Source organism: Glycine soja, chromosome 13 (assembly GCF_004193775.1).
Source record: "Glycine soja cultivar W05 chromosome 13, ASM419377v2, whole genome shotgun sequence".
Classification (NCBI taxonomy): domain Eukaryota; kingdom Viridiplantae; phylum Streptophyta; class Magnoliopsida; order Fabales; family Fabaceae; genus Glycine; species Glycine soja.
This window is the reverse complement of record NC_041014.1, coordinates 16,733,534-16,749,639: the sequence shown is the minus strand read 5'-3', so window position 1 is coordinate 16,749,639 and position 16,106 is coordinate 16,733,534. Positions and strand designations below refer to the sequence as shown.

Here is a 16,106-nt window from a genome sequence, read left to right as displayed (position 1 = left end):
TTAAAATTTTAAAATGATATAAAATTCTCTTATATAAATTATAAAATATGAATTTAATACCGTACAAAAACACCGACACTAGTAACATTAAAAATTGTGTTTATTAAATAGAATATGTAGTAAATTATTATTGATAAACTATTTTATGTGCTATAAATTTATTAATACTATGTTACTTTGTATATTTTAATTTTTCTATTAAAATGTTTCATAAACTAATTCTATTATACAATCATAAAAATAATATAAATTTTACTGTATATTATATATATGTTGATAATATTTTTTATTATAATAATAATAATAATAATTCACTTAATTTTAATAAATATATCATATAGAATAAATATCATAAATTAATATAAGATAAGTAAATTAATGGACCAATATAAAATGCGCAGTCAATTATTAAGAATAAAAAATGAGATATAAATTATTATAATTTATATATTTATTATATATATACACACATACATATCAAATTTTTTATTTTAAAACATTTTTTATCAAGTAATTATTTTAAAAATTAAAAAAAATTAATGTATCCAAACATATATTACATTTATTAATTTTAATGAATATATTATATTTAATACAATATAGGTAAATTGACATTCCAATAATATTAGATTCTGTATTTATTTAATAATAATAATAATAAAGAAAATAGTATTTGGATTCCCATAATAGATATTATAAAATTTTAATTTATTCAACAAAAGGAGATATGGTAAGTGATTTTTTCTAGTTTGGTTTATCAGACATGCATTATTTATCATACATACATAGTATTCATTAACCCTTTGGTATTTAGATTCATAGACGAATCTGTATATAATTAATTTATTGCAAGTTTATTGAGATCTTTGCTCCTAATTTTCAATTATTCTTACGTTAAATACATGATGAAATAAGAAAATATAAATTAATTTTGGTAAGATATAAATTAGTTTTCAAAATAAATTAAAATATAGTCAATAAGGAAATGTTAATAAATTATTTCAATTGCCTATAGTATTAGATATTTTTCAATTTTTTCAATTAAATTAATTTGTATTATCAGATATAAATTAGCATATTTATCAGTATTCATTAAGCTTTTGGCTTTAGATTCGTAGAGGAATCTGTATCTAATTAATTTATTGCAAGTTTATCGATCTCTTTGCTCTTAACTTTAAATAATTCTTATGTAAAATACATGATGAAATCAGAAAATATAAATTAATTTTGGTAAGATATAAATTAATTTTTAAAATAAATTAAAATGTAGTCAATAATGAAATGTTAATAAATATTGCAATTGCCTATATATTAGATATATTTCATTTTATTCAATTAAAATTAATTTGAATTGTCAGATATACATTAACATATTTATCATACTTAGTATTCATTAAGCTATTGGTATTTAGATTCCTGGATGAATCTGTATCTAATTATTTATTGCAAGTTTATTGAGATCTTTGCTCCAAATTTTAAATTATTCTTATGTAAAATACCGAAATCAGAAAATATAAATTAAATTTTGGTAAGATAAACCATTTTAGTTTTCAAAAGTCAATGAATATAGAATGGTATTTAATAATTTTAAGAAATTTAAATTAATTATAACCCAATCATTTAATAAGAAAAAATCAAAAGGTTCCCAAAAGGTGCGATCCAGTATAATAGTACTAAATTACCCCAGAATTAATCCAAAACAAAAAACAAAAAAACCCAGCAGCTAAAGGAAGGAAGCCTCCCACATTTACAACAGTATCAAACACACACACACACTTAGCTACCAGGGGGTTGGGTCATAAACTTGAGAGACTTAAAGCAAATTTAAGAATGAGACATTTTATTTACTCATAAAATAGTTTATTAAAATTATCATTATTTTATTTAAAATTAATTTTTTGGGTTTTTTGTGATGCAAAATTATCAATTAAATTGTCGTAATTAATTTCATTTAACAATTCTTTTTCAATAGACAATAACGCCAATCCATTCAATCTTTGTTGAGACATTGTCGATCTTAAGTAAGTTTTTATTATGTTTAGCTTTGAAAAACTCCTTTCAGCTCTATACAGTCAATTATATTTTTTGTTTTTACTTGATATTGACACACTCAAAAGGAAGAAATGTCAATTGTTCCCTCTACCTTTCAAATAGAGACACATGCACTTAAGAGATAAGAATAAACAAATAGGTATTAAGGATCTATTGGCTAATGTGTCAAAGTGAAACAATAATCAAGTAAACTAAAAAAGCATGTGAGAAGACAAAGAATTATGAGAGACAATGAGAAAAGAAGACAGAATTAGAATTGAATAGGAAGGGAATAAAGAGAATAGAAATAAAAGAAAAGATTTTGGGTTTCTTTAACTATTAACTATTAAATATCTTTTTTCTAAACAAAGCTATGATATTGGTGAAAAGTTGTTGTTCTTTAATTGTTACTTACGGGACCAATAAAAAGATTAAAAGTTACTTATAATATTTTAATTTAAATTTTTTTAAATATAATTTTACAATAAATTTTTTTGAGGTATATTAATATTAAAAAAAATTGGAACCTTTTTTTTTGGGCCTAAAACCATTCCTTGGGCTGCTTGGGCCTTAAGCGGACCTTGTTAGCTATTCGTGGTTCACTAGGTCTTCACATAAATCTCCATTTCCATTTTTTTCCATTTCATTGTGTGCCGATTAAGTGTTTCACTCTGGAATTGCTAGTTTTCCCTTTGCCATCTTTTGTGCTGCGATAATGGAACGCGGGTATGCTGTTAACTATGTGTTTTCACTTGTGGTGTTGAATATTGTTGTTGAATTTACTTAGGGCATCGTGTAATTCAACTTAAATTGACTTTGGAATGGGTTATCTGGTGGGATCTTGGGTTTTGAAAGAAATAGATGTGTTAGTTAGGGTAAGGGCAAAATAATTTCATTTGTTTAAGTTGTGTGTAGTGAATTTTACTAGGCAAGTAATATGAGTAGTGTTGCAAATTACCACGTTGGTTCATTTAGAATATTGATAGATGGAAGCACTATGGTTCATTTTGATTTGATTTGGAACTTTTGATTTGTTGTAGAGATTAGCATGCTATGAATGTTAATATATGTATTTTGGATATTTGAAAGTGTGTTTCTGCATTCTGTGTATTAAGCTTTGGACAAAACCAAGTCCCTGGAAGTGGCAATGGTGGTGATGTTTGTCGGGGAGCAACTACTTCCCAAAAACTAACTATAATTGATGCCGTATCCTATTTAAAGGAAGTCAAAGTGGCGTTTATGGACCAAGTGGTGAAGTATGACATGTTTTGTGAAATCTTGATAGATTTCAAGGCTAAAAGGTAGATGGATTCTTACCCTTCACTCCACCTTTTTTTGGTGAATCCCTTGCCTCTTTACACTGATAATTTTGAATATTGGAGTGATTTACATCAGAATCAATCTGTCTCAATATTTCTCTTGGATCTTTTCAGGGTTAACATTTATGATGTCATAAAAAGGGTGAAGGAGTTATTCAAAGGGCACAACAATTTGATTTTGGGATTTCAAACTTTTCTGCCAAAGGGTTATAAGATAACATTTGACAAGGATGAGGCTCCTTCGAAGTAAACGATTGAATTTGAAGAAGCATTTAGTTTGGAACTTTTTATGTGTTGTAAAAATTAACATGCTATGATTGTTAGTATATATATTCTGGATATCTAAAAGTGTGTTTGTGTTCTCTGTATGAAGCTTTGGACAAAACCAAGTCCCTAGAAGTGGCAATGGTGGTGATGTTTGTGGGGGAGCAACTACTTCCAAAGAAGTGACTGCCGCTGATGCCTTATCCTATTTGTGGGAAGTCAAAGCAGCATTTCAGGACCAAAGGGAGAAGTATAACATGTTCATTGAGATCATGAAAGATTTCGAGGCTCGAAGGTAGATAGATTCTTACCCTTCACCCATCCTTTTTTTGGTGATTCCTTTCCTTCTTTACACTATGATAATTTTGAAAAGCGGAGAGTGATTTACAAAAAGAATCAATTTGTCTCAATATTTCTCTTGGTTCTTTCTAGGATTCGCACTAATGCTGTCATAACAAGGGTGAAGGAGTTATTCAAAGGGCACAACAATTTGATTTTGGGATTTCAAACTTTTCTACCAGAAGGTTATGAGATAACAACTGACAAGGATGATGCTCCACCAAAGTAAATAATTGAATTTGAAGAAGCATTCAGTTTGTTGAATTTAGAATGATGCCTTAGGAAATGTATTGAATTGAGAGTTTAAAAGACTTTTTTGTGATAAAAAAGTCTTGTCCATTCAATAAATAAAGACTTTTAAATAATATAAATAATTATTATGGTCAATGAGTACTACCCATATTTTTCTAAAAAGAATGTCAAATCTGATGTTATTTAGATAGAACTTTTTACAACTTACAAAACATTTATTGATATTAAAATTCATACAAATTTCAACAAATTATTTTGTATAATAAACTATGTGTAATTTTTTTGTATGATGCATAACTATCCAATAATTTCACTTAAATTCTTAAGATTTTTCTAAACTTTTCTTTCTCGTCGCACAAAATTTAGTATATTTTCGCTAAAGGTGATACAAACATTAGAACAATTTTTAGTCATGTATTTCTACCTATCCTACGTGCATTTTCTTTATAATTGCTAAAAAGACTTTTTAATTTTTTTTTACTCCGCTTGTATGGACAAATTCATAATGCGCATCACTAAAAAGACAATGTCAAAAACACAAAGATCTATTCATGCCTTTCGACCCATTGTTACGATGAAACTAAAAAATATAAATATAAAAATAATGTTATTTACAAATATTTTATTTGATAACCACCGTAAATAAGGTCTTTTGCTCCCTGGTGGAACTTGAATATCCCATAGGCTTTGGATCGACTATAGGATTAATTCTTGGTCTGAAGCTTAAGGATGTATTTTGTTGGAATCAAACTCAAGTTTTTCCGGTGTGTATTGCCAACAAAGTCATAACTATTGGGTTGTTATTTACAAATATTTGAAAGCATATTACTTTATTAGTACGATAGATATTCTTATGAAGTTCATTTTCTTGATTGGCATGATAAATATTCTTATTAAAAAAACTGGATTCAAAAACTACTACAAAATATACATTTAACATCGGTTATAAGAAAAACTGATGTTAAATTACTTGAAATGACATTTTCATAAATAAAGAGATATCGTTAACATTAGTTTTTTTTTTTTGAAAAATCGATGTTACTGGAAGAAACCTAGCATCGGTTATAAGAAAAACGTATGTTAAATTACTCGCAATGGCATTTTCATAAAAAAATTGATGTTACTGGGAGAAATGTAACATCGGTTTTTTAAGAACCAATGTTGAGTAACTTGTAGCAACGTCGAGTTCATTTAAAAACTGATGTCATTAGATCTTTTATAATAACGCAAACTTTGATTGCTCCTCCACCAGGTTCTCCCTCCAAGCCATGGACTCCAGCCATGTCGCCCTTGTTGCGTTCCTCCTTTGATCCAAGGACTTCAAGCACTACCGCTGCGACTACAACATCATCACCATCAAGGCCGATGATGGTAGCAACACTCTCACTTTCATGTTTGAAATCACTAGATCACATTTTCATTTTGTTCTTCAACATTCAAAATCCTAAATCCATTTCTCTTCACCGTTCTCTCACCTTGCACACAATGCCAATCATCGACGCCAAGCACACATTGTGTTCTCACCTTTCCTTACCCTTCGCAAATCTCCCTGCCAATGCACTGCCATAACCCGTAATTCCAACCCTACAGTAATTCCCAGAAACCTTAATTCCCCAGTGTTCACTCTCTCCTCTCTTTCAATACCCCTAATTAATTGATTTATGTTCATTCATTTGTAGAAAAATAGATTCGACGCGGATGAAAACCAAGTTGTCTTCGGTTGTGTGTCGTGAGGAGGAATCCCAAAGGTAAGATTCTAGATTTGTTTCTTTTCTTTCTTTCTTCTTCTTTGTAGTGGTAATTTTTATTTATGTTTTTATTGTGGTAGGAAAAACAATTAGATGGTGAGAAATTGAAGAGGGCATAAATGGCACTACACTTGTCCACTGCACTGTCTTTTGTGTGCCGCGAGGAGGAGAAAAATATGGTTTTGGAGTTCTGCAAGGGGTGCATTGAGCACCAAAAGGCTGGGAATCTCTATATATACAGGTTTCCTGAAACTGGAAAATCATTATCTATGGAGAAAGTGAAAGATAAATTACTCGATTGGGCTAAGGAGGTATGATATACTTGCTGGTTTCATGCTCTTAGTGATGTCATGGATTGATGATTGTGAACATGTTGCATACATATTTAAAGTTATGTTTTGCTCTTTTCCCCCCTGTTTTCTTTTGAAAGTTAATTATCCCTTGTTTATTATGTCTAAAATGCCAAATGTGAACCAAATGTTGCATTTCTTGTTGAATATTATTATTATTAACTTTTTGTTTCATCACCAAGAACTTCCTTACACTATTTTCAAACAGCAAGTCCTAGAACTATGTGCTAGGGCGAGGCCATTTACATATTTGAAAAAATAAATGCTAGGGTGAGGCCATTTATATGCTTTTTGTATCATTATCTGTGGTTTACGAGTTGAGAGTGGTGTTGTTAGTCAACATTGAACATAACCAGAAAGGTATTAGTTGTTAGATAAGAGCATGGTTTGAGGCATAGGATATTGGGATATGTAAAAAGTAATGTAATGGTAATGTCTGCTTATCTTGATGTTTGTTTCTTTATACTAGTAACGACTACTTAATTCATATTTGATTTATTGGGTTATGTAGACACTTTTTTAATGTAGCTCGTAGATTGGATTGTGTCAGTGAGCATGATTTCATGGCAGTAATAGCTAGTATGTTCCAGCTTTTTTTCCTAGCAATAGGCTTTCTTGAGCATAGTTTGCTAAGGACATGGTCTTGCTATCCGTTTCTGGTTAAGTTCATTTAAGTGCTTTTTACTGCTACTTAGTTTTCTTGCTTATTTCATTGAGTTGCTTGTCAGTATGTTGTGGTCAAGGTCGTTTAAGTGTTATTTTGTTTTGCTTCACACATTAACACTTTTTGAATTTTTTGCTCAATTGTTTAAGCGAGGCATAGGCGTCACAAATTTGAAATTTGTTCTTTTGTATTGTACTACTACTTTCTTTGTGTGTGTCTATTTATGTGCTGAAAATCTTGGGAATTATGGGGTTTGAGGAATTGTAGAAGACCTAAATCCATTCTTTATCATTTGTGTGATTTCTTCTTGATGTTGGTTTGTTCTCAAAATCTTGGTTGTGTATGTGTGTGTATGTTTATTTATGTGCTGAAAATCCTGGGAGTTGATGAATTTGAACTTTGAAGAATTGTATAAGACCTAAATCCGTTTGGTAAAAGTCCAGGTAGTCATTGTAAAATGATTCAAATTCATGAAACTTGTTGAAATCAAGACAATGATTCTAATTCTTGACATGATTTGTAAATATGCAGCAACCGGAGTTTTGGCTAATTTCAGGCAGTTTTGTGTTTCCATCTAAAAAAATATTGTACTTCAAAGGAACCACATTTATTGAATGGCTGGCATGAGATATGGTTTAGATGAGATAATTTTTTACTTGATTTTGAACCTTTTGCAGTGAAGGGGGAAAGGCTAATGGAAAATTTAACACTGAGCTTAATATGTAAAATGAAATATGATAGAGGGATTTCCAAACCAAGTTTGTTTACTTCAGGAGCTTATTTGGAAAAGAGTCTTAAATTCCCCTCCCCTCACCTCGCCTTGCCTCCATTTTCTTCAAATTTAACTTGACTTTTTTCAAATGAGCCATAACAAGTTTGACATTATTACCTCCTTTTTTTAAGAAATGTGCAATTAGGAACAAGTGAGAGCTTTGTATAGAATTTGTTGTAGTACATGTACATCTTTACAAGTGGTTTTTCTAACATTGTATCATTTTTATTTGAAGTATATAGGGGAGTTAGGGTTTCAGTTTGAGGTCTACCGCAATGATGAGTTGACAGTGGAGTTGAAAAGGTAAAATTATTTTTCTGGTTATGCATTATCATATAACAGTTCATACTGATGAAGCGGTTTTTGGGATAATGCATGTTCCTTTGATGTTTTTAATGTGAAAGGCTAACTATGTTTAGTTATTTATTTTGTCTTTTCAATAGTAAAAATCCCAAAGGAGTATTGATATCACTTGGGCTAGGTAAGGCTTGGCTTCTTTAGAAATTTCATATTTTTTAATTTCTAAATTAATAAAAACTTAATACATGATCAATATTTAGATAATAGATAAATAAAAATAAATAATAGAATAAACACAAGGCTGCTAATTTACATTTTTTTCATCCTTGCTGGAGAACCTCAAGATTCTGGCATATCTTTGCAAACAGTTTTGGAGCTTGGACCAACTATGCCATTGTTTGGTGTGTGCATGGCATTTGGAGGTGAGTGTATTAGGTGCCTTGTAATCCCCTTTGCCACAGATTTATTAGGTGCATAGAAATGAGTGTAAAATTTTCTTAATATATATTTGTATGTTGTTCATCATTAACCTGACATTCATTTTAAATGACAAGCATCCCCTACATTCTAATCTTTACCATTTAATATCCCTCTCAACTTTCATTTCTTCCTTTTGGCTGGGACACTATAATAAGATCAAAACTTTCTCATGTTATCCTGTGCAAGGAAGATTGTTCATGCTCCTCGGAAAAAACTCTCAAGTTTACTATGATGAGAAGGGAGAAGATGGAGTACTTGTTGGACTATCAAAGTAGGGTTTTGTTACTTTAATATGAATTTGGGGGCTTTATTCTCTGCTTCCAATTTTTTTTCTAATCCACTGTGTATAATGAACTATTGGTTATCAGCAGCAGCATTATCCTTGCATTTCAAGTTATAACTTTTTCTGAGCTCTAACATAATTTTCTTTATTTAGTTCGTATCATTTTCAGTCCTTCTTGGCTGGTAGATATCATGGCCTTGTAATTGACAAAGATAGCTTTCCTGATGATGAACTTGAGGTTACAGCCTCGACAAAAGATGGTCTCATAATGACTGCTCGTCATAAGAAATATAAGCATCTAAGGTAACATCTTAATTTCCTTTCAGAACTGATTGTCTTATTCAACATTGAAATCGATGTTCTATCATATGATAATTTTCCACTGTTTTGTATCAATCTAAAGTAACTTGGTGTAAATGATTGAGTGTTCTAGTAATACATGAAAGGAACATAAAAGGAATATCATGTTATGTAGAATAAATAAAGTGGGAGTATTGAAATTTGATGATTAATATATGGGATTGAAGTATTCATATTGTAGTTTAATTGGTTTAATTGTAACTTTTAATTCCTGGTGTTCATTTAGGAGGAGATAAATCCACTACTTGGTATTTTCTAATACAATCTAGAAAGGAATCTATATTCTTTACACATATAAAGGAAAATAGTGTATTCAATTTCATTCTTGATATGGAGTGTAATTGACATCATCCATAGGCTGCGTAGTATTCCTTATGTTTGACATGTACTTCAATAATTTTTCCATGTTCAAGAGTCTTGTATTAACATAAAGTAAATCAAAATAAATCTGTCAGTTTTTTCTTGCAAATTCAGAAAAGTTAGAAAGGTGAGTGCATAAGCCATGAATTGATGTGTTCTCTGTCTAAAACCTATAGTATTTTTGTCAGCTAGCCTCAAATGTCAAATCACCTAATTCCTAGTATAACTTCTGTTACATGCCCTTAAAATTTTTAAACTAGAACATATTTTGTACACTTTTTACTCGTGTTTAACAAGTCATCAACATAATTTCTATATTGGTTGTTGAAGAACTAGCTTGTGTTTGATTCAACTTATTATGGAAAAACAATCGCTTTTAAACCAACTATGTGAGAGAGCTGAAAAATTCAATTATTTCCTAGCATTTAAAGCCAAAACAAACATGGGTTTGATTTCATGTTTTGTCAAGTAAAATCACATAGTAACACTGTAATTTATTTTACCATTAGCTAGTTACCTCTCCAACCCCCCTTCCTTTTTTCTTTTGTATGCAAGTACCAAGTAGTATATAATGTGAATAAATCTTAGAATTGAAATGGTTAGTGGTTGCTGCCAAATTTTGATAGCAGATAAACTGTCTTGTAGAAGTTCATGTGTTAAGGTCTGGAAGAGTTAGTCTTTGATATTTTAGGGGACTTTAGATCTAGAAGTCCTCTTTGAAGCCTTATTGGTCCCATAATTTTTCAAGTTTTGTAGAATATTTGCTAAATATTCTTGTTAGGTAGGTTTCAATGCCCGTTATGAAGATTTATTTTTGGCACAACTGCTATTTTGGCTTAAATGGATTAGGTGTGTCTTAAACTAATAAAGAAAAATGCTTACTCTAGTCCTGAGTAACAGTGGGAACCTCAAACTTTATATGTTCTAGCTTGAACAAGTAATTGAAGCAACCTAAAGGTTAAGTAACTTGAGACACCAAAAACTATGAAGGTTGTTGAACTTAAAAGTGTCTACCTTGTCTTTTTATTCCTTTTCTTCTCACAGTTATGAATTTTAATTAGGTTAGTTAATTGGGTGAAAATTGAAATTAGCGTAAGATTTTGTTGTATTTAGGTATTTAATTTAATTGATTTCGTGTAGGGAAATATGAATATATAGATGGGATGATGGGGAAAGAGAGAATTCTAATTGACATCGAAAGCTCTTGCATGGTATGAGAAAACTAATTGTTAATTGAATTATTATGAGTAATTGTTAACCTTATTTACAATAACTTTGCTTTTATATGAAATTATTATGAACCAGTTCAAATATTAATTTTTTTTTAAAAAAAACAACATCATTTGGTTTAAAACCGATGTAGAAAGTACCCTTACAACATCGGTTTTGTCTGCCAAAACCAATGTTGTAAGGACACTTCCTAAATCGGTTTTGGCCAAAAATGATGTCTTAAGTACATTCAACATCGATTTTTGGAAAAATTTATGTTATAAAGGAACTTTTTACATCGGTTTTTCTAGAACCAATATAGAAAGTACTTCAAAATACACGATTTAACATCGATTTTTTTAGAACCGATGTTACGTACCTTACAACATCGGTTTTGACGAAAATAGATGTTGTTTTTGTAGGTTTTGCTTCTTTTTTATATTTCTTACTATACGACATCATTTTTCGTAAAAATCGATGTTGTGTAATGTATGTTAACATCGATTTTTTGAAAACCGATGTTAACATTAGCAATATTAACGTTGGTGGTTTCAATATCGATTAAAAACCGATGTTGAAAGTCGAAAATAACCAATGTTAAAAGTCTATTTTCTAGTAGTGAAAAACTTGAAAAAATGTCATGAAAACATTGAAAATTTGTATTAATTTTCTTTCTTTTTTATTCAAATACTATTATTTCTTTATTATCTTTTGAAATGATTTTTATAACTTTGAGTGTTTGCTAAAAATTCACAAGGTTCTTCAAATCCTACAAATTCATATCTTTTTAATGAAGTCCTTTAAAATCTTAGGGTGTGTTTGGTTTGCATTTTCATTTTCTGTTTTCATTTTCTAAAAACTGTTATCATTTTCAAAAGATTAGAATTCTCAAAAGACTTTTTTTAATGGAAAAATAGCATTTTAAAATTGTAAGATATTGTTGTTTGTAGTTGTAATTGATGGGTTAATTTTGCTTCTATAGAAACAATTTCAAAGTGATGAGCATGTTTACAAATTATTTGAACATTTTAAATATGTATGGTAGAGATTTTAAGGACGCTGATGATGTTTATAGTAAGGTAATATGCTTTGTCATTTTTTGTGGGACTTTTTTTATGATTTTTTCTAGCTCTTTAAAAAAATTAATGCTTACCATTTTTTTTCTTTTAAACAATATATTTTCTAGTTTCTACCCTTTTTAAGGACCATCCGGATTTGTTTTAGGAGTTCCTTGGATTCTTATCCCCACCACTACACATGATCTTTAACACATTTTGGACAATACACAACATTTGATAAAATGTCAAGAAAACATATTAATTTGATTTATTAATATTTGATGATATTTTTAAATGTTACAAAAAGTTTTCAGCAACATTTTTACTAAGCGTTAGGCAAGAAAATGTTGATAAAGGTCACATGTAGTAGTGCTCATGCTGGTGGTGACAATGTTGTTGGAGAAGTTGCCAAAGATTAAAAAGCTAGTACTGAACGTACCCCAAGAGGAAGCAAGCACATTTAGGGTGTTTAAATGCAATGCTCTTTAGTGCAATTCAATCATGTATGCATTCACATTAGGATTAGTGATATCAATATACTTTCTCCTAGACCATGATGAGATAATAAAGAAAACCACGATCTATTCACTTTATTTCCTAGGGTTGGTTGTGTTCACCTTGATCGTTAATATCCTCCAACAGTACCTTTTTGCTTACATGGGAGAGTGCTTAACAAAAGAGGTCAGAGAACAAATGCTTTTAAAGATACTCATTATTAAAGTTGGATGGATGAATTCCAAAAGTGTTGTTTGCTCTAGACTTACCAAAGACGCCAATGTGGTATGTTTTTATTGCTATTTATATTTCGCACCAATATCTTATGCTTTTTGGCATGCCATATATGCATTAATTTTAATTTATTTATACCTACTATATAAAGATCAAACAATTACATTAACTCGCATTCCTAAATTAGTGGTTGATCCGCAACATTTATTGGAATTTTGACCTATATTTTTTATGGAATGTATGTACAAAATCTTGACAAAAGTTCTTTCAAATAGGATTAAAAGAGTTTTGGGAGGTGTCATTTATCAAAGACATAGTTTATTCTTGGAATGAAGATATTTGTTGCATAGTACTTTTGTGGCAAATGAGGTGGTGCAAGAAGCAAAAAGATAAAAAAAAGAATTGCTCGTTGATTAAAGTCAATTATAAAAAAGTATACGATTCGGTGATTTGGAAATTCTTGCTTTACATGTTGAAGATCGAGGTTGGCATTCCATGATAGGTGGATCAAGGGATGCTTGGTCAGTAGTAGGATCTTAGTCTGGGTGAATAGTAGTTCTACTAAGGAGTTTGGTGCCTCTAGGGGATTACGACAAGGTGATCTGTTAGCTCATTTCTTATTCAACATTGTGGTGGAGGGTTTATATGTGGGATGGTAAGAAAAGCTATTGATAAGAAGCTTTTTAAAAGCTACCTAATTGGTAAGAAAAAGGTAGAAGTGAATATTCTCCAATATGTGGATGATGCCATCTTTATGGGAGATGTCTTTGTCAAACATACTCACTATAAAAAGCATTTTAAGATGCTTTGAATAAGTATCTAGTCTCAAGGTGAATTTCTTCAAAAGTCGGTTTGGTGCTATTGGAGTGGAAAAGCAATTGTGGAAAGGTATGAAAATGTGTTGAATTGTAAATTATTGCTTTTGCCTTTTGTATATCTAGGAATTCCTATAAGAACAAACCCTAGGAAAATTTAAACTTGGCATCCTATTTTAGAAAAATACAATAAAAAAGTTGTTAGGTTGGAAATTCAAAAGCCTATCCTTTGTAGAGAGAATTTGTTTAATAAACTTGGTGATCTATTAGCAGGGAAGGAAGCATCTTGAAATGGTTTGATTCTTTGGTAAAATGTAGAGTTGGGAAGGGTGAAAAAAATTCTATTTTAGAGGGATGCATGGATGGGGGGACAATCCTTGGCAAATAAATACACTAGGCTCTTTCTAAACTCATTAAAAAAAAAAAAAGCAGTTCATTTGCAATGTGGATGGATGAGAGGATGATAGGTGGTAATTGATTTTTTTATGGAGGCGTCAGTGGTTTTCTTGGGAGTGTGAAATGGTGTAGAATTTTCGACAAGATTTGGTGGGTGTGAGTTTATAGAGAGAAACGTTAGACATTGGTATTGGCTTGGAAATAAATCTGGGTCATACTTAGTGAAATTTGTTTATTTTAACTTGCATGACCTCACGTATGGAATCTGCAATGAGGATATTTTTTAGTAGTTCTGGGATATCAAGGTGTCATCCAAAATCAAAATCTTTGTGAGAAGCTTGGTAAGAAATAGGATATTAACAATAGGTAACTTGAGGAAAAGGAATGTTGTTGTTGTTGGTAATCCATCCGTGTCTTTTTTGCAATCAAACGGAAGAAGTGACACAATTTATTTTCTGATGAGTGAAGGCCAAAGAGGTTTGGAAACTGTGCTACTCATGGGTGGATATCATTACAATGCAATCGGTTTGTATCATTTCATTTTTGGCAACTTTATCTAGAGTTTGCTACCAATAATGTGAATTCGGAGTGGAGAGTAGTTCGGTGCAGGGTGGCATGGTCACTTTGGAAGAGTAGAAATTATATAATCTTTAGGGGAAAACAAATTTGAAAAAAATGATGGTATTCACTAACCAAGAAATGAAGGGGTGAATTAGTTTTCAAAACAAAACGAACTTTAAAAACTAGAGTTACAAAAACTTCTTTTGTACAAATTGTATCACAACTTTCATAAACCAAACTCAATCAATACTAAATCAATCCACCCTTTACACAAGATTATTGTTAAAGTTCCTTCTTTCAAAAAATATTTTCTCGAACCTTTAGAAAACTGATCAAGACTAGAATGAGAAAGAAAGATAAAAAAGAAGAAGTACACAATCTTTTTATACTGGTTCACTCTCTATCATTAGAGAAGTTAATCCGATTATCTAATCCAAAACTTGAATTAGATTTTTACAATGCATATAGAATCCTTACAAGCAATCGTTTCGAGACTAATCTTGAACACACATTTGTCGGTTTGAGACCATCATAAGCCACATTACAAAGTTAATTCACCTTTAAAAGATTTACTCTATCACTGTTTTTTAATTAAATTATAATTAACAAAAGACACAAAAAAAAGAGGCTCTCATTCTTTATTTATAATATTTTTTGGAGGTTCTATTTTTATTTTTTCTTAATTAAAAAATATTGTTTCTTAATCTTATTAATTAATATTATTTAAATATGACAAGTGATCCTTGTAATCTTTCTCTTTTTAATGTCATCAATTGAGACTTAATTATGGAAGATCTTCAATTGTTTAAGTGGCGCATGATGCAAGTGGACCATAGACATACAAAATTAGTATGTTATACTTCTCTTTTTTTTGGAAGAGGATTGAAGAATTGAAGTGTCGCGCCCAATGCGGCAACCTCACTTAGCACATAAGGACCGCTCAGCCCAAGAAGCCCGTTTAGCGCAAGAAACAACCTTGAAAGCCAACTATCACATGCAAGCACGCACCCTACAACTTACCGCGTGGTCACTTAATCTAGCTAGACATACGCGCTTAACGCGAGCATCACGATAAGAACATAATGGTGGTTTTGAGCTAATAACAAGTGGGAAGATATTTTTGAAAGAAGATTTTCCTTGATTCTAAAAAAAGTAAGAAGCAAAGGAAGAAAAGAGCCATTTTTGGAGAAAATCACTCTCTGGAGCACTAGCTGATCCATTTCGTTCCATTTCTCTTCCATTTCATATTACCTTTTGTATTTGTAAGCTTCTCATGACACTGAGAGGCTAAACTCACCGTTGTTGGGAGCTCTACAACCCAAACTCACTTGATATAATGATTCTAAATATCTATTTAATGTTGATATTGTTGTTCTTTTATGTGCTTATTGTTAGTTGTTATTCATGAGTTAGTTTGGTATTGAATATTTGTAAAGAAATAGCGCTCTGTCTCCAACTTATGATTCTTTTGTAGAATTGTACATACTTTTCTTTATTGTGTGATTTTATAGAGTAGAAACTCCATTTTTGTGACTTATTGTTGAATCCAACTAAGTTTTAGGCCAAAGAAGAGGAGGTTCAAGCAGCTGATGACTCGCTTAGCGAGGTAGATCCGCTCAATGAGAGGCATCCACTTAGCGAGGCATCTAGCTTGCTTAGCGGATGGGAAATCCTGGAAAAGGATGAGCCAGAGATCTGCACGCCCAATGCGCAGCCAGCCCGCCCAGCGAGGATGTTGTCTCTTCTCGCGCTCAGCGCGCCCACTCTCGCTAAGTGAAAATTCACTAACTCTCGCTTAGCGAGACATGCTCACTAA

At 31.0% G+C, this 16,106-nt stretch overlaps 1 protein-coding gene and 1 pseudogene across 1 annotated transcript; both read left to right on the top strand.

Moving 5' to 3' along the window:
• The first annotated feature begins 2,664 nt into the window (after positions 1-2,664).
• LOC114381082 (paired amphipathic helix protein Sin3-like 2) lies at positions 2,665-4,314 on the top strand. Its single transcript, XM_028340259.1, has 5 exons — positions 2,665-2,757; positions 3,147-3,332; positions 3,465-3,596; positions 3,724-3,909; positions 4,047-4,314. The coding sequence occupies exons 1-5, from the start codon at positions 2,747-2,749 to the stop codon at positions 4,180-4,182; spliced, it is 651 nt and encodes a 216-aa protein (XP_028196060.1). The 5' UTR covers positions 2,665-2,746; the 3' UTR covers positions 4,183-4,314.
• A 1,758-nt stretch (positions 4,315-6,072) lies between these two features.
• Positions 6,073-9,109, top strand: LOC114381640 (annotated as a pseudogene).
• Positions 9,110-16,106: the final 6,997 nt, after the last annotated feature.

Excerpts from the sequence above, each read along its gene's own strand:
- LOC114381082 (XM_028340259.1), top strand. Across the intron at positions 3,333-3,464 it reads ATAGATTTCAAGGCTAAAAG|GGTTAACATTTATGATGTCA; the intron begins GTAGATGGATTC and ends GGATCTTTTCAG. Across the intron at positions 3,910-4,046 it reads AAAGATTTCGAGGCTCGAAG|GATTCGCACTAATGCTGTCA; the intron begins GTAGATAGATTC and ends GGTTCTTTCTAG.